Source organism: Ascaphus truei, chromosome 4, assembly GCF_040206685.1.
Source record: "Ascaphus truei isolate aAscTru1 chromosome 4, aAscTru1.hap1, whole genome shotgun sequence".
In the NCBI taxonomy this organism is placed as follows: domain Eukaryota; kingdom Metazoa; phylum Chordata; class Amphibia; order Anura; family Ascaphidae; genus Ascaphus; species Ascaphus truei.
Genome location: NC_134486.1, coordinates 408,256,456 through 408,281,783, shown reverse-complemented (window position 1 = coordinate 408,281,783; position 25,328 = coordinate 408,256,456). Strand labels below are relative to the sequence as shown.

At 45.6% G+C, this 25,328-nt stretch overlaps 1 protein-coding gene across 3 annotated transcripts in view; it reads right to left on the bottom strand.

Annotated features, from left to right (window-relative positions):
• Nucleotides 1-511: 511 nt before the first annotated feature.
• The window catches only part of CLU (clusterin), a 57,778-nt gene continuing 32,961 nt past the window's right edge, over nucleotides 512-25,328 (bottom strand). For 2 of the 3 annotated variants that reach the window (XM_075598731.1, XM_075598729.1), the window contains exons 6-9: nucleotides 23,528-23,635; nucleotides 17,117-17,343; nucleotides 15,046-15,218; nucleotides 7,441-7,709 (exon numbers count right to left, since the gene is read on the bottom strand). In XM_075598731.1, the coding sequence (XP_075454846.1) occupies nucleotides 7,697-7,709; nucleotides 15,046-15,218; nucleotides 17,117-17,343; nucleotides 23,528-23,635 (521 nt within the window). In that variant the 3' untranslated portion in view covers nucleotides 7,441-7,696. Of the gene's footprint in view, nucleotides 4,804-7,440; nucleotides 7,710-15,045; nucleotides 15,219-17,116; nucleotides 17,344-23,527; nucleotides 23,636-25,328 lie in introns of those variants that run through there. The other variant, XM_075598730.1, reaches the window with a different exon arrangement.

The window sequence follows — 25,328 nt, the reverse complement described above, 5'->3', positions numbered from 1 at the left end:
AGACAGTCGCAATGATTTTTCTTATTAAGGGGTCTGTTTTCAGAGGTTCCCCTCTGATGGTTACCAAGGATGAATCTTGGTTTTAAACCCTTCTTCTATATTTCTTCAGGAAGCCAAGAAACTATAGGAATGTTTGCTTCTTATGAAAATATTCAATTTTTCGTACACGATAATTGAAATATTTTCCATATACTGGAGTATATTTCATTGGTAGATCCTCATGTAGCTTTCAGTAATGTCTCAATAACTGGCTCAAGTCTATATTCTAAAATATTAGCGGCTCAATCTCCAAGCAGCTGTAGGCTTTCTGATCATCCCAGGTCGTTGAATATGGAAATCTCTCCTTTTTGGCAGCTTCCATGTGTACTGTAACACCTCTTTCTCTCTGACTGTTGGGTCTGTCGCTGAGGTGGGGGCCTGAGTCCTATGGATCTATGTATATGTATCCCAGTGCGTGATACATGTGGCGTGGGGACGGAGCAACTGGACACACAACTGTAGTGAACTATAACGGCTTTATTGTATTGTATGTCTTTATTTATATAGCGCCATAAATGTACATAGCGCTTCACAGTAGTAATACATGTTGTAATCATATACATAACAAATAATATAAATAACAGGTCATGGGAATAAGTGCTTCAGACATAAAAGTAACATTAAGGAAGAGGAGTCCCTGCTCTGAGGAGCTTACAATCTAATTGGTAGGTAGGGGAACATATAGAGACAGTAGGAGGGAATTCTAGTAAGTGCGTCTGCAGGGGGCCGAGCTTTCTGTATCATGTGTCCAGGATTATCCAGTGCTATTCATATGCTTCTTTAAGCAAATGTGTCTTAAGGTGGGTCTTAAAGGTGGATAGAGAGGGTGCTAGTTGGGTATTGAGGGGAAGGGCATTCCAGAGGTGTGGGGCAGAAAGTGAGGTTTAAGGTGGGAGAGAGCTTTGGATACAAAGGGGGTAGAAAGAAGACATCCTTGAGAAGAACGCAAGAGTCGGGATGGTGCATAACGAGAAATTAAGGCTGAGATGTAAGGAGGGGCAGAAGAGTGTAAAGCTTTAAAAGTGAGGAGGAGAATTGAGTGTGAGATGCGGGATTTGATCGGAAGCCAGGAGATGGATTTCAGGAGGGGAGACACAGAGACAGATTTAGGAAAGAGTAGAGTGATTCTGGCAGCAGCATTTAGGATAGATTGTAGGGGAGACAGGTGAGAGGCAGAAAGGCCGGACAGCAGGAGGTTGCAGTAGTCGAGACGGGAGAGGAGGGCCTGAGTCAGGCTGGGGCCATAGAAGGGGAAGCAGGGCTGGACCGCGCTGACGCTGAGGCTCGCCTGCTGAAATTTGCGCGATTTCATGCCCATGCAGGTGAGCCAGCGGGCGTGATCAGAGGCGGGGGGAGGCTGAGGGAGGCGGGGCAGTGATGTCACTGGGCCAATCACCCACGACGCACCGTCCCGGCGCCGTCAACGTCCCTGCGCCGACGTCATGGCGCCGCGACGTTGACGCTGCTCCGCGCTGATTGGATGTTTTCAGCCGACAGCGCTCTGAAAAACAGCTTGGCTGTTGGCTGAAAAATCCAGCGCCTCAGCACGCCTGCGGACGCTCGCGTGAGCCCCCTCTCAAGGCATCCTCATTGATGATGCAGGGGCTCAGCGCTGAGCGTCTGCACGGCTCAGCGCGGCCTGTCTTCTATGGACTCGGCCTTAGAGTTTTAGCAGTTGAGTAACAGAGGAAAAGGCGTATCTTTGTGATATTGCGGAGGAAAAAGCGACAAGTTTTAGAAACATTTGAATGTGAGAGGAGAATGAGAGAGAGGAATCAAGTGTGACCCCCAGGCAGCGTGCTTGGGCTACTGGGTGAATGATCGTATTTCCAACAGTAATGTGGAAGGAGGTAGTAGGGCCAGGTTTGGGAGGAAGTATGAGGAGCTCTGTTTTTGCCATGTTAAGTTTCAGTCGGCGGAGGGCCATCCAGGATGATATTCCAGAGAGGCATTCAGAAACTTTGGTCTGTATAGCAGGTGTAAGGTCAGGGGTTGAAAGGTAAATTTGTGTGTCATCAGCATAGAGGTGATATTTAAAAAGATGTGATTAGGTCACCTAGAGAGATTGTGTAAAGAGAAAAGAGAAGGGGTCCCAGCACAGAGCCCTGGGGTACCCCCACAGAGAGATCAATAGAGGAGGAGGTGTTAGCAAGAGAGACACTGAAAGTACAAAAGTACGATGGGAGAGGTAAGAGGAGATCCAGGATAGAGCTTTGTTCCGAATACCAAGAGTATGGAGAATGTGAAGAAGAGGGTGGTCCACGGTGTCAAATGCTGCAGAGAGGTCGAGTAATATGAGCAGAGTGTAATGACCCTGTCTTTGGCAGCATGGAGGTCGTCAGTTATTTTAGTGAGGGCTGTTTCAGTAGAGTGAGCAGTGCGGAAGCCAGATTGTAGAGGGTCTAGAAGAGAATAGGTGTTGAGAAAGTGTAGCAATCGACAGAATACAAGATGTTAAAGGAGTTTGGAGGCAAAAGGCAGGAGGGAGACAGGTCGATAGTTAGAAAGACAGGTAGGGTCAAGCTTGCTGTTTTTGAATAATGGTATAACGGTTGCATGCTTGAAGGAGGATGGAAAAGTACCAGAGTAGAGGGAAGAGTTAAAAATCTGTGTGAGCATAGGGATTATAGTAGGAGCAAGAGGTTTTAGGATATGGGAGGGAATGGGATCCAGAGGGCAAGTGGTAGAGGGAGAAGAGGAGATCAGCAGTGACACATCCTCCTCCGAGATCGCGGAAAAAGAGTCAAGAAAGGCAGGAGGAGAGTTGGGAAGCGGTGTGGGATGGGAGGAGGCAACAGATGGGATGTTCTGACATATGGATTCCACCTTTCCTTAAAAAGTCAGCAAAGTCCTGAGGTGAGATGGAGGAAGAAGAGGAGGCAGCCGAGGGTGGTCTGAGTAGAGAGTCAAAGACAGAAAAGAGTCGGCGTGGGTTAGACTTGTGTGTGTTCATTAGTGATGAAAAGTAGGTTTGTTTAGCCTGAGAGAGGGCAGAGTTGAAACAGGACAGCATAAATTTGTAGTGAATGAAGTCTGCGAGCGTATGAGATTTCCTCCAGAGGCGTTCAGAGGAACGAGTGGAGGAACGCAGCATGCGTGTGTGGGAGTTTAGCCAGGGTCTGGGGTTAGAAGGGCAAGGACGGCAGAAAGAAAGCGGGGCATGAAGATTAAGAGCGGAAGATAAGGCAGAGTTCTAGTTCCTGACCAGGTTGTCAGGGTCTGAAGCAGACCTGAGAGAGGAGAGGGAGGAGCGCAAAGTGGAATAAAAAGCTGGTAGGTTAATAGAGCGCAGGTTTCTGCAAAAATGAGGGCTAGATGGAGATGGAGAGAAGCGAGAGAGAGAAAATGAGATGAGGTGATGGTCAGAGAGAGGAAAAGAGGAAATGGAGAAATCGGAGAGAGAGAAGTTTTTAGTGAAAACCAGGTCTAGGTAGTGGCCATCCTTGTGGCTGCTGGCTTCAGTCCACTGTTGAAGGCCAAAAGAAGAGGTTAGAGAGAGCATGCGGGAAGCCCAAGGGAGAGAGGGGTCATCAATGTGGCAATTGAAGTCCCCAAGGAGAAGAACAGGGGAGTCTGAAGAGAGAAAGAAAGAGAGCCAGGATTCAAAATGAGAGAGAAAGGCAGAAAGGGGATGAGTAGCGGTAGGTGGGCGATAGATGACCGCCACGTGGACAGGGAGAGGAGAAAAGATCTGGACTGTGTGAACCTCAAAGGAGGGAAAAGCAAGAGAGGGAGGAATAGGAAGAGTTCGGTAACGGCAGAGAGAGGAGAGCAGAAGCCCCAAGCCTCCACCCCTGCCATCAGGGCACGGAGTGTGGGAGAAGGAAAGGCCACCATAGGAGAGGGCAGCTTCCAGAGCAGAGTCAGACTGAGTGAGCCAGGTCTCAGTTATAGCAAATAGGAGCAGAGAGTTAGAGGGAAAGAAGTCATGCACAGAGAGGAACTTGTTGGAAAGGGAGCGAGCATTCCAAAGGGCACAGGAGAAAGGGAGAGAGGAGGGTGGCAGGGGATGGGTATGAGGTTGGAGGGGTTGACACCAGAAGGAGTAGAAGTTGCATGTGGGAGGCGAGGACGAGAGCATGTAGAAATTAGACAGGGACCAGGATTGGGAGAGATATCCCCTGAAGCAAGGAGGAGAAGCATGGATAGAAAGAGAATGTGTGAGGATGATTTGTAGGGGTGTGTTTTAGTGCAGGGGGTATAGCTGTGGGTTGTCAGAGGGCGCAGGTAAGAAAGGAGTTCATGTGAACTGAGAAGTGGTGCAGAAAGGAGAGATGAAGATATATGAATAGAGTTAGAGACATAAGGAGGCTGGTGGAAGGAAGTGCATAATTTGAAAATAAGTGAGGTCACAGCAAATATAAAAAGTGAAGGTGGCATCACAGCAATTGTTATGTGCTGAGATGTGTAGTCTGGGATGATATCCTCCTTCCCAGCGTAGATCAAATGCAGGAATCAGAAGCAGTAGGTGTTGTCCACTTTTCCACTTCTTTTTGAACTTCCTTTTTAAACTTCATCACTTCTTTAAACATTTCGACATAAAAGCATTTCTGCTTATGGCTATGGCTGCTGTGAGTTTACTTATGTACTTTTACAAAGTCACCTGGCTGGCCCAACCAACTTAATTAGCATATGTGAGGGACGTTAAAGCAAATGGTTTTTCTAAGATGGGTGTTGTCTTGCACAAGTATGAAAGCTGAATTAAATTAAGACAGCAGGGGATGATTTGGAGACAGACAGACAATATTTGAAATATGTTTTTACCTGAGAAGAGGAGAAAAATAAAGATGATCAGCAATTCAATTCAAGAGCCCCAACTTCCTTTTTAAACTTCATCACTACTTTAAACATTTGTACTTAAAAACATTTCTGCTTATGAGCATGGCTGCAGGCAGCACTGGCTGGTGTGAGTATATATATATTTATATATATATATATGAATGTACTGCAGGATCACCTTATACACTATTACACATATAAATAGTACAGTAACAATATGATCACTGCCGAGTGAATTGTAAAGTCTATTATTGTCAGCCCTCACAGTCCTGGGGTTACTGGCGTATATGTTAGGGATGTCGGCACACCCATTGGAGCTCATGAGATAATGTGTATATTGCAGGCTTGTGCTTCACAAAAGGAACTTCGGTACCAGTACAGCTGCTGGCTGCAGGATATATCCTCTGTGGTGTAGCTCATTCACTCACACTTGCCGCACAGTCCTGCACAGTTGGGCTCCCTTGTGCAGTGGTCCCTTGGTCTGCTCTGGATATTCTGGTCCTGATCGGCTGGGCTCTGCTTTATGCGCTGGTTCATCTGTGTAGCCTCTCTCTAAGCAGCTTCCTAAACTCCTCAAGGGTCCTGCAGGAACTGACTCACTGTGTTATGGCTACCCCCTCTTAACCTCTCTCTCTGAGTCCCTCCTCCTTCACCAGTCTGACTACTGGCTTACCACGATCAGCTGTCCTATAGAGAGGAACCTGCTAGGTGGCAGTATCACGTGTTGCTTGCAGACACAAGGGGGTTACACATGGAAGCTCCAATGACCCGAAAGCAAGATAATTTTGCTCGCAACAAGGCATTGGCAATAACGTTAGATTCCGCAGTGACATGATTTCCCTGAACCAGCTGCAAAGTAAAGGCACCTGAATACTCAGTGCCTTCACAGCAAAGAGCCTGGATCACATTCCCTCACCAATCCCACTGCACATTCAAATGATGCCTAAGACACCTGATACAGATCATTATCGCATCATTCACTGAAGAACCCTTGGAGTATGAAAGCTGCTAGATAAGGAGGAAAGCTCCCAGCTCCTCGAGCACCACTCCAGATGAGGAAACCCTTAAATTATCTATTGGAGGGGATAAAAATTGGAGCACAAAATGCCCCACCTGTTCCCATACTACCCCTCCATGGTTCTTCTATTAGTATAGTGGCGTAACTAGCCCTTCATATACAGTATATAGGCAGCACTCTTTTTTAGAGCCTTCTTGCCTGTACCCAATCCTGAATATCCCTTTCCTCATCTATAGCACCTGCTCTCCGTTTAGCTACCCCTACAGTAGGAGCATGTATGCTTGCAATGGCAAGACAAGACATACATTGGGACTCATTTTAGAGCCCTCACACACCTCTGTTAGCTCTGGCCGACTGTGACAGGTGCTTTGCATCACCGGCCAGACCTTGAGAGGAAGAAGGACGCTGGGAGCTCATCCGAGATAGCTACAGGTGCATGTCTTTTAAGTCCCATCGACCATGCTTCTGGACTGCCAGCTTCTGCCTGAACTCGTGGTACTTTCACATTGCTGCTCCCCCATAAAACTGGTATGCTGACCAAACCATGTCGAAATACTTTAACATGGCAGCATAGCTTCTCTTGAGCCTTTTCTCCATTACACTTGCTAAAATGAGAAAAGCCTCTAACCGATTTCTGAAAGTCTTTGGAACCAATTTTTTCTCCTTTTCATCCTTCATGCCTTCACCCTTCTTATCCGGCTTAGCTCACAGCTCCTTGTACCCCAGCAGCAACAACCACAATCCAACACACTACCACAACTTTTCTTTAGTTGACACAGGAAGATTCATACCATGTGACCTCGCCAAGCAAATATGAGTCCTTGAAAACAACACTCAAGTCCCCCTTCCCGAGAGAAAAACGTAGTTACTTGACAGTGGAACCACATTATCTACACTACTCGCCACTGGACCATCACTTACACTACACCCAACCCTACTTACCCCATTACTAAGTCCAGTAAACTACACCCTGGAGACAAACCTCACTAAACTCCCCACCCTACAGAACTAATTGTACTATCTACTAATGTAACATGATCCAGCTTCCGCAAAACCCCCTTGGCTTGAACTTGTTGCCAAGTCCAACTGCCCATGGCCACCTTCCCCGGACCTGATCATTGACACAAACTTCACCCAAGCCCACTCTGCTCCTGCGCCAGATCCAACCTAACAAGTACCTATTTTAAAAAAGAAAGCACAATAGAACCCCTTGCCCACCCAACGGAACCAACCCTTATACCCTCTGACTCACCTCCCAAGCAAAACTCATGTTAACAAGGTTACACTGATAAATGATGTGAATTGATCACTTTACTTACATAACTAATATTCAGAAAATTTCTGAATTTATTAAAAGAAAAAAAATGATTTAGGTCATATTTTAGAAAGGTGTACGCTTGGAATGCAGAAAGGGAGAGAGATTTACTAAAACAAAACCATTGTTCTTTCAATAAAAAGTCATACAGTGCAGTCAGTGTGAACCAAAAAGGGTGTGGTACTGTGGACCGGTAAATAAAAAAGTAATGGTGTTCATAATGTGACCACAGACCAAGATATTACATTACTCAACAGGACACAGCAAGAAATCTGACCACCAATCCACATTTAATGTTTCAGGTCCTTTATTACCATGCTTGCAAGTTTTTTGGTCACTACAGAAAAGCAGCAAATGGTAGTAACAGTAGTAATAGTTACTGTGAGTGCTTCAGTGCATGGCTTCAAGAGATGACAGAAGTAATTATCTAAGTTACTTCTGCTACAGTATGTACTAGGAATGCAGCAATATACATCTTTGTCTGGCTCTATGGGGCTTGGAAGAAGCATAGTCGATGGTTTCCAGTTGCTGTATATGCCACTGTATCAGGCAGCCTCACTGCAGGGGAAAAAAACAGTGCAAGAGTCATGTATTTTACCCATTGGCAGATGTGAGATTATTTAATGGATAGGTTGTGGGTCATTTACAATACAAGTGGAATGATTTGAGACACCCTTCAGGAATGGGATTATTTGTATTAAACTGGTTTGAAATATATATATATATATATATATATATATTGTGACAAACGGCTTACTCCGGGGCTCCGCCGTCTGTCCGGGACTGTTAGAACACGGTCTTTTAGGGTAGGTTAAATGATGAGACGTCACGTACTGTTCCTTTAAACAGGCTATGCCTGGTTTATTCAGTCCCAGGCACTGAGACTGCCACAGTTTAAACAGAAAACAAAGCCAAACAAAAAGCTGCTCGTCTGAGCGATAACTTAAACTTAGATGTCCCTGACTCAGAGTTGGAAGTGGCTTGTCCACTTCCACCAACAAAATAAGTACCTTTGCAGTCTTTAGACAAACTAACAGAATGAATGAAGCGATTTGGGAAAGAGGCTTTCTCACCCCTCTGCAGTTCAGCAGCCTTCCAGGCTCTTGGGCGGGGCTCAGAGGAAACAGGAAACAGGTCTTATATACCTGAACTCTAATCAGCATGACAGGTGACAGAAAACAGGCAGCAGAAAAACTGTGGAATGGAGTGCCTGTACCACGAGGCTGCCCTGTTCAGCTTAGACAGGACAGAAACTGTTCAGTATCCTGGGAGCCCTGTATATGGAGTTTATTACCAACCCCTGGTTTCTGTCACATATCCTCCCCCCCAGCTCAGACCTCGAGGGGTGAGCGACCATGGATATTAGGGAGTGCATCCTTGACAACCCGTCGGCATTGCCATGTTTGTGCCCCGACCTGTGTTCCACAGAAAATTTAAAGGGCTGTAGGCTTAGGAACCACCTGGTCACCCTAGCGTTCTTCTCCCTATTTTGACACATCCAGGTAAGGGGTGCATGATCTGTGACCAATCGGAACTTTCTCCCCAACAGATAATACTTGAGTGTCTCTACAGCCCACTTTATTGCGAGACACTCTTTCTCGACTATGGAGTAATTTTTCTCCTGGGGATTTAGTTTCCTACTTAAATAAAGGATGGGGTGCTCCTCCCCTTGAGACTCCTGGGAGAGTACCGCCCCCAGCCCTACCTCAGATGCGTCGGTTTGGACTACGAACTCTTTGGAGAAGTCAGGTGTGACCAACACTGGTTGGGCACAGAGAGCTTCTTTCAGGCTTCTAAAGGCCTGTTCGGCTTCGGGGGACCACTTTACCATTAGCGGTCCTCTTGCTTTTGTGAGGTCGGTTAGTGGGGTTGCCTTAGTTGCAAAATTGGGAATAAACCTCCTATAGTAGCCAATTAACCCCAAAAAGGTCCTTACTTGTTTTTTTGTGACTGGCCTTGGCCAATTTTGTATCGCCTCTACTTTGAGTGTTTGTGGTTTGAGTAACCCTCTACCAATAGAATACCCCAGATACTTGGCCTCCTCCAGACCAATAGTGCATTTAGCGGGGTTAGCAGTTAGTCCAGCAGACCGAACTGCGTCGAGCACAGCTTGGACCTTTGGAAGGTGGGACTGCCAATCTTCACTATGGATTACCACATCATCCAGGTAGGCGGCAGCGTACCGAACATGTGGTTTTAAAATTTTATCCATCATTCTTTGGAATGTGGCGGGAGCTCCATGTAAGCCAAAAGGCAGCACCTTATATTGAAAGAGGCCGTCTGGGGTTGAGAAGGCTGTTTTTTCTTTTGCCCTTTCTGTGAGGGGAACCTGCCAGTACCCTTTTGTTAGGTCTAGGGTTGTGAGATATCGGGCTTTGCCCAGTCTCTCTACAAGTTCATCCACCCTGGGCATAGGATAAGTATCAAATTTTGACACCGCGTTTAGTTTCCGGTAGTCATTACAAAACCTTGTTGTACCGTCTGGCTTTGGGACTAAAACTATAGGGCTGTTCCACCCACTTTGGGATTCCTCAATTACGCCTAGTTTTAGCATTTTTTTAACCTCTAAACTTATAGCCTCTCTCTTGGCCTCTGGGATTCGGTACGGTTTAAGGTTAACTCGGACCCCCGGTTCAGAGACTATGTCATGTTTAATTACGTTAGTTTTACCTGGCTGTGTAGAGAAGATTTCTTTGTTCCTTCTCACTAAACTCTGGACCTCTCGTTTCTGATGCACGGACAGTGTTTCAGCTATGCTAACCTCTGGGTCAGTTTCTTGATTCTCTGACGGACCTGGGGGTACTAGGGTTAACAAGACCTCTCTATCTTTCCAGGGCTTGAGTAGGTTTATATGGTAAATTTGCTCAGGTTTCCTCCTACCTGGCTGCCTTACCCTATAATTTACTTCTCCCACTCTTTCCAAGACCTCATATGGCCCATGCCATTTAGCAAGGAATTTACTCTCCACGGTGGGAACCAGAACTAGTACCCTATCACCTGGAAAAAAAATTCTGACCCTAGCACCCTTATTATACGTATTCCTTTGTGCTTCTTGAGCTTTCTCCATGTGTTCCCTCACTATGGGTAGGACTGCAGCAATGCGGTCCTGCATTTGGGCAACATGCTCTATTACACTTCTGTAAGGGGTAACCTCGTGTTCCCAAGTTTCTTTGGCTATATCCAGTAAGCCCCTTGGATGTCGGCCATACAATAGTTCAAACGGGGAGAAGCCTGTGGATGACTGGGGAACTTCCCTAATGGCAAATAACAGGTATGGTAACAAACAGTCCCAGTTTTTCCCATCCTTATCGACCGCCCGGCGTAACATGCTCTTTAAGGTTTTATTGAACCTTTCCACTAAACCATCTGTTTGTGGATGATAGACTGAGGTTCTGAGATGCTTGATTTTTAGGAGTTTACATAGCTCTTTTGTTACTTGGGACATAAATGGTGTTCCCTGGTCAGATAAGATCTCTTTAGGAATTCCGACCCGGGAAAACAGAAGTACTAACTCTTTTGCTATGTTTTTAGCAGAGGTGCTACGTAGGGGAACTGCCTCCGGATATCGGGTAGCATAATCTAATATTACCAATATATGCTGATGTCCCCTAGCAGACTTTATTAGGGGTCCTACTAGATCCATAGCAATCCGGTCAAATGGTACCTCTATTATGGGAAGGGGTACCAATGGGCTGCGGTATGCTTTGAACGGGGCGGTGATCTGACATTCTGGGCATGAGGAACAATAGTTTGTAATTTCTGCCAGAACCCCAGGCCAATAAAAGCTTCGGAGAACCTTTTCTTTTGTCTTTTCCACCCCTAGGTGTCCCCCCAATGGATGACTATGTGCGAGGTGTAATACTACGTTACGGAATGTCCGTGGTACCAACAATTGTTTAGTTGTAACTGATTTTCTTTTATCAACCCGATATACTAGGTCGTTCTCTACCTCGAAGTAGGGGTAAGCAAGTGACCTATCTGGTTGGCCATGAGTACTATTCTGGTCCCGTATATTTCCCCTTGCTACCGCTAATGTGGGGTCCTCCCACTGGGCCTTCTTAAAACTCCCAGGACTGACCTCTAGGTCAGCGAGGGTCTTATCCTGTACTGGGGTGGTAAGTGCCTGATCAACATCTTGATTTGGGGTATTCCCTACCAAAGTAGTGATGGGGAAGGGAATTTCACAGCACTCCTCCTTTTCCCCCTTCTTATTTGGGCCCTCGTCAACCTCCATTTCTGAAAAAGGGAAAGGATTTGTTTCTTCTAACACTTCGTTATGGTCTGCTATTGAACTCTGGGCGCTATTCTGAGCTGGGGACCACATTTTTAGAAAATGGGGAAAGTCGGTCCCTATTAACACATCATGTGCCAGTTTGGGTACAACACCCACCTTGAAATCTAAAGAACCAAATTCTGTTTCAAAAAAAACATCAACAGTGGAATATTCATGATTATCCCCATGTATACAACAAATTGCCACTCTTTGTGAACTGTTTACCTGTTTCTTCTTAATGGGCAATAGGTATTCGGACACTAGTGTGACCATACTCCCAGAGTCAAGAAGTGCCCGAACCCTCTTACCATTAACCTTTACAAATGCCCACAGATGGTTATTCAAGGGGTCCTCTGGGCTAGGGCCCATACATTGGGACAACAGCGAATAAGGTTCCACGCTGTTGCATTGCATGGGCTCATCATTTAGTGGGCAGATTTTTTCTGTGTGGCCCCTCTCATGACAATTTACACATTTAGGTACATAGTCTGTGTCCCACTTAGAGCCTTTTCCCGGCTCCCCATGTTGGCTATTGCCCTTAGTGTGCGAACCACTGTTGCTGGAGCAGCGTGAAGGTGGTCGCCGCTCTTCAGCGCCCCTTAACCCCGGTACCCTTTTACCGTCTCTGGAAGAGTCCTGGAACCTCGGATAGTGGGGTTGCTCCACGACTGTGGGTTGCGGGTGCTCTTCTGCTGCACTGTACCTTTCTACAAGGGCCACAAGCTCATCCGCATTGTGGGGGTCACTCCGACTGACCCAACGGCGTAAGGCAGAGGGAAGTTTCCTCAAGAACTGGTCCATGACCAACCGTTCCACGATGTGGCTTGCTGAGTTGATCTCGGGTTGTAGCCACTTCCGGGCGAGGTGGATGAGGTCATACATCTGGCTTCGGGTGGCTTTATCCATCGTGAAGGACCATGCGTGAAACCTTTGGGCACGAACAGCCGTGGTTACGCCGAGGCGGGCGAGGATCTCGAACTTCAATTTTGCATAGACGTTAGCTTCGGCTGGCTCTAGATCAAAGTAAGCCTTCTGGGGTTCGCCGCTTAGGAAGGGTGCAATTAGACCAGCCCACTCAGCTTCTGGCCATCCCTCTCTCTGTGCCGTGCGTTCAAACGTGAGAAGATAGGCTTCCACATCATCCGAGGGTCCCATCTTCTGAAGGTAGTGGCTTGCCCTGGTCATTTTCGGAACTGGGGCTGCCTCTGCCAGTGGAAGGTTACTGATAGTCCCCCTCAGGATCTCGAGTTCCTGCTGTAAGCCCTGAGCGAACCGCTTTTGCTCCTCTCTCAGCAGGCGGTTTGTCTCTTGCTGGTTTGCATTAGTCTCTTGCTGGGCTATTAACAGCTGTCGCTGGGTTTCACTCGCCTGTTGCTGGGCTTCATTCGCGTCTTTCTGGACAGCGACATTGCGTACCAGCGCACTCACCACGTCTTCCATCTTGTTTGGAGAGAGAGAAAAAAAAACCTTCTTTTTTTTTTTTTTTTTTTTTTTAAAGTTCTTTAACCCCCAGACCTTTCAGTGTTCTGCCCGCATTCTCCACCATATGTGACAAACGGCTTACTCCGGGGCTCCGCCGTCTGTCCGGGACTGTTAGAACACGGTCTTTTAGGGTAGGTTAAATGATGAGACGTCACGTACTGTTCCTTTAAACAGGCTATGCCTGGTTTATTCAGTCCCAGGCACTGAGACTGCCACAGTTTAAACAGAAAACAAAGCCAAACAAAAAGCTGCTCGTCTGAGCGATAACTTAAACTTAGATGTCCCTGACTCAGAGTTGGAAGTGGCTTGTCCACTTCCACCAACAAAATAAGTACCTTTGCAGTCTTTAGACAAACTAACAGAATGAATGAAGTGATTTGGGAAAGAGGCTTTCTCACCCCTCTGCAGTTCAGCAGCCTTCCAGGCTCTTGGGCGGGGCTCAGAGGAAACAGGAAACAGGTCTTATATACCTGAACTCTAATCAGCATGACAGGTGACAGAAAACAGGCAGCAGACAAACTGTGGAATGGAGTGCCTGTACCACGAGGCTGCCCTGTTCAGCTTAGACAGGACAGAAACTGTTCAGTATCCTGGGAGCCCTGTATATGGAGTTTATTACCAACCCCTGGTTTCTGTCACAATATATATATATATATATATATATATATATATATATATATATATATCAAGCTTGCTTCATTTATTCTGAATTTATATCATTTAATTTAATGTGAAATGTTTATCTAATAGTATTGCAATTCTTAGATTATTTTAAGTAATTTTGTTTGTTTATACATGTAAAAACAAGGAACATTTAGTCGTACAATCTACAAAGTGTTTAATTTACTAAAAAGCACACAATTTGAATCTATTTTCCTTGACAAATTATATGGATGCTAAGTAAGAGAAAGTGCCTAATCATACTGTATACTGTATACGTACTTCAGCTATAGGTTCTACGCTGGAGGCTGAAGGAGTGGCTCAGTGAGTAAAAACACTGAGTTTAAGCTTTGAAACCGGGGACAATTCCCAGTGTCAGCTCCTTGTGTGTTAGGCACCAAAAACATAGAGTGTGAGCTCTTCTGGGCAGGGGCTGCTGTGTCTGTAACATTTCTATGTGCTGCGTCCTGCGCGCTATACTGTAATTGTGACGCGCTTTGAGTCCCACTGGGAGAAAAGCACAATATTAAATAAAGTTCATATTATTACTATTTTTTGTTTTAACCTCTTGCTATTGAGTGGTTCATTGGCCCATATTTACCATGCCTATTTCACTAAGATCTGTTGAAGTTAACACAGGGTAAAAATGTATGTTGTGCAAGTCAAACCCAATTCTGGTGTTACTCCCAACCAGACACTAAAATAGGGATTTTGCTAAAAAAAAAAAAAAAGAGTGAGGGTGGAAAGAGAGGTGGAGGGAGAGAGGAGGGGAGAGAGAGGAGTGGAGGGAGAGAGGAGTGGAGGGAGAGAGGCATGGAGGGAGAGAGGCGTGGAGGGAGAGAGGAGGGGAGGGAGAGAGGAGGGGAGGGAGAGAGGAGGGGAGGGAGAGAGGAGTGGAGGGAGAGAGGAGTGGAGGGAGAGAGGAGTGGTGGGAGAGAGGAGGGGAGGGAGAGAAGAGTGGAGGGAGAGAGGAGTGGAGGGAGAGAGGAGGGGAGGGAGAGAGGAGTGGAGGGAGAGAGGAGGGGAGGGAGAGAGGAGAGGAGGGAGAGAGGAGGGGAGGGAGAGAGGAGTGACGGGAGTGAGAGAATGGGAGAAAGAGGGGGAGAGCGGCAGAAAGTTATAGGGAGAGAAGGTGCAAGATTGTCTATTTCCGTGATTATGAAATTATTAGCAATCAGGATGGAATACATACTGTACAAGTATAAAAGATGTATCTAGCACATGTTTTATTTAAAGTTGAATTATCTGTTATAGTCTAGACATAATGTTTTTTTTGCTTAGGTTCCAGCACCTTTTTGCCTAAAAAAAACACCCCCGGCTAAATTGGCAACAGCTAATTTAAATAAATTTAGTCCTTTTAAATAGCAGCAGAATTAAAAAAAATATTTACTCATTTCTATTCTTGTTTTAAGGTATTTGCTTCTCCCAATAAACACTTTCATTTCATGCTGTTACTGTAAATCAATGAACACCACTTACATGACCTCTGTTTTATATCTCTTCAAAGCCTCTTGAGCCAACAAGTCGCTAAATTTTGGATCCTCCATAAGGATATTTCCGGGGACAGTGAAGGTGAAAGGCTCAGAGTCGAAAAGCTGAACTGTCACCGTGGTGTCAGAGGGAGCCCCTCCACTTCCGGATGTTGAATAGGCCTGATGGTCATAAAGCCATGTAGTATTCATAAAAAAATAGTATTACAGCTATTATACAGTAAATAAAAATACCACTTGCATATCTCACCATTCACATGTCTCTGACAGGTTCTGCAACCCTGTCTTTCCCCATTATCACCTAGCAAACAGTGCTTCCACTGCAGCCAGGGATTCTTGGAAATGACATGCAAATGAGCACAGTGTGTCACTCTTTACTTCTTGTCCATTTTAACATAGACCTCTATAAGTTTATGCTTGCCGCATTGCAGCTTTTCAGCACAGCCTGGGTCAAAGAAGTTAAAGAACGATTATACAGCAATTTGTATGACCAAATGCTATGCTATTGGGATATTTCCCACAGGAAATCATTTATCTCACGGGTACATTCTTCTAAAAACATTACTCCTAAAAGGTACTGAGTACACACACTATTAAGCTAAAACAGTAAATATCTTTCAATGTAATTTAGAGACTTGCACTACCGTACCTTCTAATGTGTCATCTGCTCGCTGTATAACAATACAGTGGCCTAGTTCAGGGGTGCGCAAACGTTTGGTGCTGCGCCCCCTGCCTTCTCTCCCCCAGTGCTCACGCCACCCCCCCTTACCTTAGTGCCAGCGTCAAATGACTGTGCGGGGTCACGTGATGTCACGTCACGTGACCCCACAGCGTAATTTGACGCCGCGTTGCCATGGTGATGGGCGTCAAATGACACAGCGGGGTTGTGTGATGTCACGTCACGTGACCCCCGCAGCGTTGCCATAGTGATGGTCGTCAAATGACGCCGTGGGGTTATGTGACATCACCGCGTTGCCACGGCGACGCGTCACCCCAAAGCGAGTTACAGAGGCCTCGCACGGGCCCCCAGCATTTAATTCAAATGTCTTGGGGAAGCGTGTAAATGCCGCGCCCCCTAAAAAATAAATCCCCCCCCCCCAGTTTGCGCACCCCGGCCCTAGGTCACCATGCTCAATGGGTTCTAAAGAACTTCATGTACAGGCGTACCCCGTATATATATATACATACCCCGCATTAACGTACGCAATGGGTCCGGAGCATGTATGTAACACAGGCACAGCCCGCATTAACGTACGCAATGGGACCGGAGCATGTATGTAACACAGGCATACCCCGCATTAACGTACGCAATGGGACCGGAGCATGTATGTAAAGCGAAAATGTACTTAAAGTGAAGCACTACCTTTCCCCACTTATCGATGCATGTGCTGTACTGCAATCGTTATATATGTGCATAACTGATGTAAATAACGCATCTGTAACAGGCTCTATAGTCTCCCCGCTTGCGCACAGCTTCGGTACAGGTAGGGAGCCGGTATTGCTGTTCAGGACGTGCTGACAGGCGCATGCGTGAGCTGCCGTTTGCCTATTGGACGATATGTGCTTACTTGTGAGTGTACTTAAAGTGAGTGTCCTTAAACCGGGGTATGTCTGTATTTAGTTACAAAGAAGAGAAAGGGGTTACACGGAATATAAATGTACAGGTGTGTCACTGCAGCACATCTCCTGTATGGATTATAACCCAAGGGGAGAGCAACTGGTTGAAGTACTGTTAAAAACGTGTGGTACTGTGTCAGGCTGCAGTAGAGCATTGTTCTGTAAAGTAGAAGTGAAGGCTGTTTGGGACCATTTGCTATATTTCTTCTATTAGGAAGGAATGAGAAGGATATGACTCCGCATTTCTTTATAATAAAGTGAAAATGGTTTATAAATGTGAAACTAGTGCTGCAAATCCTCTCATCATCAATCTTTGATTGCATGTTTCATCAAAATTAATATTGATATTGAGACATTAGTATAGAGTTCTGTTATTCTAGATAGTATTTATATTCCTTGCACTGTACTTGTAGATGTATATAATGAATGCCGGTGGTACTTACAGTGGTAACTTTGAATATTCCATCCTTATTATCAGTAATGTTAGCAAGTCTGGAAACCCAACCAAACTGTTTGTTTAGCTGTTCTAAAAGGCTGGTTGTATTAAGCATCCTCTCGCTGAATTTCTGAAGCAGCTCATCATATTGTCTGGTGAATTTCTCTGCCAGGTGCACTGAGTCTTCAAACTTCTCTTGTAAGCGTCCATGCATCAGGTCCTTCCCGGAGCAGTCTAAAGAAAGTGTACAGTATTAGAAATCATGCAAGGGAGATTCCTAGCATTTTCATGTGATTTAAATCTTTTATGCACTGTGCAGGATAAAGACATTTGCTGGGTAGAGATCATGTTGGTTGCGTTTACGTGCTAATCTGCTCATGAGTAAGGGTCATTTAGTTAAACCCTTTGTCCAAAGCGTTATAAGCCTGCAGCCACTTCATGGCATGACCAATCTGCAGGTCCTAACACTACCTGGCACAATTCTCATGCCCCTCTCTTTTCTGCTGGAGGGAGAAAGACCATACTGGGTCTGTGATACACAGGACAATGATAAAAACGGTTAATTGAAAATATACTGTTCACCTACATTACTTGCTTACACCTTAAACTAATTCCTAATTAACAATATTAAGGTACATGGGTAGTTTTAGAACATTATTTGCATATTGCATCTCTTGCATCCATATATAAAGGTCAGTGCTCTCATTTTTGCCCAAATGAATAGCTTTGCGATTTGGGGTGGGTCAAAAGCAAGGGTTAGGAAGGCATTACACGGTGCACAGATTATATAAAATGGTATAACATTGTGTGCCAGTGTTTCCCTAATCCCACCAAGTAAGGTGGTGTCACAATCTGGCTTCTAATGATGTTTTCAACATAGAAGAAAGTCTTGCATTTGATGTAACTGCACTAAGAAATGGTGGAACGCGTCACCACTAACAGCGAAGAGGATCCAGCACACAGGAAGAAGAAAAAGCAGAACACTCACTTCAACTGCATCAAATCTTTACTATGGTCGGTCGGCATCCCTTCAACAATAACAGAAACAGGTTTTTTGACAGTACTGTCTGTCCTTCATCTGTTAGCAGACCCGAACTCTAAACACTTAACTACTAACTAGTCCTCAAGACTCCCCAACAGTTCAGCTTTTTAGGATTTCCCAGCTTCAGCATAGGCGGCTCAATCAGAGGCTCAGTCGAAGATTGAGCCACTTGTGCTGAAGCTGGAACTGGTTGAGCCACCTGTGGTGCTGAAGCAGGGATTGATGGAGCCATCTTTGCTGAAGCAAGGATATCCTTAAAACCTGAATGGTTGGGGGGGGTCTTGAGCTCTGGAGTTGAGCACCCCTGCTCTAAGGCATGTGGACAACAAGAAGGGAAATGGCAGATATTGGCAGATTCAATTCAAGAGAAAATTTTCACTTTTTCCCTTTTTTTCCCCTGTTTCTCCTAGTTGTCTTAGAGGAGATATTATATCCCACCTAGTCGTACAAAGCCTGCATACGGCAAAGCCCCATGATGATGGTCTGTTGGCAGTGAGGGAGGCGCTGCAGAAGAACCCATGTCCATTGCCTGCTAATGAGATCATACGTTGTGGACCTATTAGATTTAATTCTCAGAGGAAAAAGTATTCGGAGGAGAAAAGTTATGTCGCACGTCAGAATACGGCCATGGGCTCTAATGAAGCATCTTCCAATGTCCAGGAGACAATGTCGCCTGCTCCTATGATTAATGGCACAAGATACTGTAGTACCGATGAGTATTCTAAAACAAATCGGGGGCAATCACCATCAAGACCCAGGTACATGGGCTTGAACATTGACTGGCAACTAACACATTTTTTGTAAACATTTTTGTGATAGACGTATTATGGTGTAATTAGTTGGTAATACAGATTAAATAAGACAATTGTCATTATATTGGACATTATATTCTTGTCATTATAACCTTTGAACCTATGCCTTATCATGCAAATATTATGCTAATATGTAAGCTTAAATTGTTCTTTGATGTATCTTGTGGATAATACTTCATATTTTATAATGGTTGTATTTCCCTGGTTCCTATGATTTAGGTACACAATCTGTGTTATGCAGTATGTATGTGTAATATGTCTTTAAATTTACTTTTCTTGCACATTTTTTTAATCATGTCTAGAGGTTTTTATTTTTAACTTTTTTTTTTTTGTATATAACTTAGTTGCAACACAGCTAGTTTTTTAATCCACCTTGTTCATGTTTTTCCTTGATATAATAGTACCCTTTATTAAGCATTAGTTTAGTTTAATATAGCTTTATTTCGTTTAAATATGCTTGTCCAGTTAGCAGCAATGTATTTTGTTCTGCTGGAATGGTCAATAAAGCTTTGTTATTGTGTTCCTATGTTTGCCCACATCCAAAATGGCCACACTGCCTTTGGTACTTCCTTTTGCCCTTAGATCGGCACTGAGTCGCTCTGTTATGACGTCATCAGGTTCTGATTTTTGGCGCGAAATGGCCCACAGGTAAGAGGGTATATAATGGATGTTATCACATTGTGTTTTATGCTTGAAAAAGAACGCTGCGACGTTCGAAATGCATTGGATGGGTCTTTTGCCACATTAAAGTGCCCTTTTAATCATTTTTTTGTTCTGGTTTCTTCCTGCTCCGTTTGTGCTGGTGCGCTTTTTGGTCTCCCTTTTACCTGTATTGCATTGAGTAGCTGCACAGCCTGCCTGCCTGCCCTACCAGGATGTGAGTATTTGCATATTTTTCAGGGGAACCTGCCAATGAGACATATGGTGAGTGGGTTGCACCACACACCACCTGTCTTCAGGAGGATAGTACCCATTATATGACACAATAGGTACTATATCAATTGTTAGTACCCTGGTACAGTGGTCTGGCTTATTATCATTTTGAGATATACCTGCATTTGAGCGCTTCAGCTATTTTCCATATTACATGCTGGGTACATGCTGTAACATTTCAGTGACATTTCTGCAGACAGACTAATGGCCCATCGGATTAACTGCTGTGTTAATCCGATTGGTCATTAGTCTCTGCAGAAATGTCACTGAAATGTTGCAGCATGTACCCAGCATGTACCCAGCATGTACCCAGCATGTACCTGGGTCTTGTTGGTGATAGCCCCAGATTTTCCAAGGCAAGTTTAAGGCACGTTTTAGAATCCTCGTCGGCGCACCTGTACACGAAGAAACTTTTCAGGCTTGTGAAGGCCTTTCATCAGGTAAACGAGAGAGTGCATAGTGTAAGAATACCACTATAAATAGGTGGCAGATGTTGACCGGCCCTGGAAATGTTAGGGACAAGTGAGTGGGTGATCAGACGGCTACAGAGTCCTATTCAGGGTGAACTTATACAGATAGCGGACATGCTGAACTGAAACGAATAGCAGATAATTTTTACGACCGTAGTAACGATTTGATGCACTTCAAGGGCGTTTTCTGCTTTTGTTTTTTTTTAGATGTGCTGGATCCTTGTCTATTTGTATTTTGTTATTTGATATTCTGGGGGGACATATCTGAACCATTTCATCTTCAATTAAATTGCATCTTGATTTGATGTATTTTTTTTTTATTATTGTTAGTGCTGGTCAGAATATTCCCCGGCAACATCTTCTTGCAATGTGTCCAAATTAAATTGCCTTCATACATGGCCCTGTATTGTGTTAGCTACTGTCAAGTTGGGAGCCAACACTGACCGACCAGGCAGAATTCTTATTCCAGCAATGGTCCCAGGCCCGGTTACAAGTGGCTATTGTACGCATGAATCTTTCAGACTTGAGATTCCCATTGGCAAACATGGATACACAGAACTTATCTTTCCATTACATTACTCGGTCAAAATAGAGATGTCGCCCGAGTTGCTTTCCATTTGACAGTGGTTTGTTTGTGATTCAGCGCTCTTGGCAAACTGTGGTCAGGTAAAGCCCAGCAATTTATTAGCCACTGTATGAAAGGAGCTTGGCCACTGCATGAAATGAGCTGGGCCACTGCATGAAATGATCTGGGCCACTGCATGAAATGAGCTGGGCCACTGCATGAAATGAGCTGGGCCACTGCATGAAATGAGCTGGGCCACTGCTTAAAATGAGCTGGGCCACTGCATGAAATGAGCTGGGCCACTGCATGAAATGAGCTGGGCCACTGCATGAAATGAGCTGGGCCACTGCATGAAATGAGCTGGGCCACTGCGTGGAATGAGCTGAGCCACTGCATGAAATTAGCTTTGCCACTGCATGAAATTAGCTGAGCCACTGCATGAAATTAGCTGGGCCACTGCATGAAATTAACTGGGCCACTGCATGAAATGAGCTGAGCCACTGCATGAAATGAGCTGGGCCACTGCATGAAATTAGCTGGGCCACTGCATGAAATTAGATGGGCCACTGCATGAAATTAGCTGGGCCACTGCATGAAATTAGCTGGGCCACTGCATTAAATTAGCTGATCCACTGCATGAAATGATCTGGGCCACTGCATGAAATGATCTGGGCCACTGCATGAAATGAGCTGGGCCACTGCATGAAATGATCTGGGCCACTGCATGAAATTAGCTGAACCACTGCATGGAATGAGCTGGGCCACTGCATGAAATTAGCTTTGCCACTGCATGAAATTAACTGGGCCACTGCATGAAATTAGCTGAGCCACTGCATGAAATGAGCTGGGCCACTGCATGAAATTAGCTGGGCCACTGCATGAAATTAGATGGGCCACTGCATGAAATTAGCTGGGCCACTGCATGAAATTAGCTGGGCCACTGCATTAAATTAGCTGATCCACTGCATGAAATTAGCTGGGCCACTGCATGAAATTAGCTGGGCCACTGCATGAAATTAGCTGGGCCACTGCATGAAATGAGCTGGGACACTGCATGAAATGAGCTGGGCCACTGCATGAAATAAGCTTTTCCACTGCGTGAAATTAGCTGGGCCACTGCATGAAATTAGCTGGGCCACTGCATGAAATTAGCTGGGCCACTGCATGAAATTAGCTGGGCCACTGCATGAAATTAGCTGGGCCACTGCATGAAATTAGCTGCGCCACTGCATGAAATTAGCTAAGCATTGCATGAAATTAGCTGGGCCACTGCATGAAATTAGCTTTTTCACTGCATGAAATTAGCTGAGCCATTGCATGAAATTAGCTGGGCCACTGCATGAAATGAGCTGGGCCACTGCATTAAATTAGCTGAGCCATTGCATGAAATTAGCTGGGCCACTGCATGAAATTAGCTTTTTCACTGCATGAAATTAACTTTTTCACTGCATGAAATTAGCTTTTTCACTGCATGAAATTAGCTTTTTCACTGCATGAAATTAGCTTTTTCACTGCATGAAATGAGCTGGGCCACTGCATGAAATTAGCTGGGCCATTGCATGAAATGAGCTGGGCCACTGCATGAAATTAGCTGGGCCACTGCATGAAATGAGCTGGGCCATTGCATGAAATGAGCTGGGCCACTGCATGAAATGAGCTGGGCCATTGCATGAAATGAGCTGGGCCACTGCATGAAATGAGCTGGGCCACTGCATGAAGATGTGCTTGCTGTGACTCAGTGGAATGTAAGTCTAACCTCCAGAATGTTGCATTTAGCCACATGCCTTAGGCTAAGGCTCCGCCCTCTCAGTCAGCGCGCCCGCACTGCAGACAGGCGGCGCGCTGACAGGCACAGACCGCGATATGCGGTCTGTAGGGAGCGGGAGCCGGAGCGGGGGGGGGGGCGTGGTTTGAACGGGGGGGGGCGTGGTTTGAACGGAGGGTCCGTCCGTTCGTACCCCCCTCCCCTCCTCCGGTGTGCAGGAGCCCGGAGGCCAGGCTCCCTCCTCCTGAATGAAACTTGAGCCGGCAAAAAAAAAAAAACAGGCCGCCTCCCTGCGAGCTCCTTCCCTGCTCCCCTCCTCATTGGCTCACACGCGCACCACGTGACGTGTCAACGCTCCAGAACACCTTCTTCTGGTAGCGCTGGCCGGCTGACGCGTCACAGCACGTAGTGAGCCACGGAGGGAGGAGGCAGCGGGGACCAACGGATTGCAGGTAAGGGGCTGGTGGCGCATGCGGCCGCACGCGCCACCGGACTCAGCGGGACCAAGCACTAAGAGTAAGAAAGCCTGCCTTACAATCATTTTAAACACAATTAAATTATCATTATGGTTAAAGCCACATTTCAAAAAAGTTGTGTAGTGGAATATACCTGTTATGCTGTAACTGCTTATTCTCTGTATGAGAAACTCTTGCATCATATACTGTATATTACATTGCATTGTCTTACTTCTACAGGTCTTACGAATCAATTTCTTAACTTAAAACATGAAGGCTAACAGGCCCATTCCTTTTTCTCTATGGTGTAAAAAAAGGATAATTTCTTAATGGCCTAATGGCAGTTGAATTATTTGCTAGTCTACCAAATTCTTACCAATTGCTAAAATCTCCTTGCATTTTTCACACTTGTCTCGCATCTTTAAGCAGCCGGCTGAATTGCGACGAAGCTCCTTACACGTCGTCTTACCATCTGTCACATTACCTGTTCCAAGGAAGAGAACATTAACGAGAAAACATTGTAAGAAAACATTACACAATTAAAAGAGTCCATCCCCCCAAAATGCCTTCTACCTTTACAATGTATGCAGTATATATATTGGAGGGCAGTGCTTTTCAACCCTATTTGGGGAAGCCCAAATAGACACAGTTTGGCCCTGTTTGGGGGATAACTAAGCAATACCTTTTCTTACATTCTCGTGTTTGTTTATTCTTTGGTCATTTCGAGAATCTGTGGCTGGTGTCCCAAGGGAAGTGTTGTAAACCACAAATTTATTACATTGTGTTGAACCTTTTTTTAATGCTACACGCAAAGTGATGCTAACCCATCCCTTTGCTTTATGCAGAATGATGTATTTATACACGTGACTTTGCTCTTTTACCTTAAGGTAAAAACATACAGTATTGACAGGTATTGAATAGAGTTTAGCCTCACGAATTGAAAAGGGAGCCTCCTGATCTACATGACTTTCTTAGAGATTACTAACTGCTTGCCGTTAGCTTATTTTATGGCAACAGCTCTTCTTACGAAGATACAGTAGATTCTCGTTATCTGACCCAAATGGGACCATTACCGTGTTGGGTAATTGAAAATTATGGATAATAAGGAAAGTATTTCTCACCCTGTCTATGTCATTCTCTTCCCCCCTCTCGCTCTGTCATTCTCTTCCCCCCTCTCACTCTGTCATTCTCTTCCCCCTCTCTCTCTGTCATTCTCTTCCCCCCTCTCTCTGTCATTCTCTTCCCCTCTCTCTCTGTCACTCTCTCCCCCTCCTCTCTGTCATTCTCTCCCCCTCCTCTCTGTCATTCTCTCACCCTCCTCTCTGTCATTCTCCCACCCTCACTCTGTCATTCTCACCACCCCCTCTGTCATTCTCACCACCCCTTTGTCATTCTCACCACCCCTCTGTCATTCTCACCACCCCCTCTGTCATTCTCACCACCCCTTTGTCATTCTCACCACCCCTCTGTCATTCTCACCACCGCCTCTGTAATTCTCTCACCCCCACCCTCTGTGTCATTCTCTTCTCCCTTCTCGCTCTGTCATTCTCTTCCCCCTCTCTCTGTAATTCTCTCACCCCCACCTCTCTCTCTCTCTGTGTCCCGCCCCCCTCTCTGCCATTCTCTCCCTCCCCATGACACACACGCAAAACAAAACAAATACACACAGGCCAGCCACAGAAAACACACACATCAGAGCAGGACAGACACACACAGACACACCCCCTCACCTCTCACTTCTCCATGCTTAGCCCCGCCCCCGACTCTTAACACCTCCTCCTGATTGGCTGCATTACCCAGCTGCAGCCAATCAGGATGGAGGAAACTGCCCAGCCCCCTAGCAACAGCCCTGCTCTGGGAGATTGGGGGAATCTCCTCACTATACAAACTAGCGGCTACCACCCCTCGAATTCTGCAACATCCCAAATTCTGGGATGAACTGGCCCTGATCTCCATAGATCCATGAAATACAAGCATATATCAAGCAAGCATTACAGTATGTGCTATGGCAGTGGTGCGCAAAGTGGGGGGCGTGAGATTTTCAGGGGGGGGACACGGCTGTTACAGAGGCCCACGCTTTCCTGCAGGCATTTAAAATAAATGCCGGGGATCGCGCGAGGCCTCTATAACTTTTCACTTACCGGGAGTTCCAGCGACGCGTCTCCATGGCAACCAGC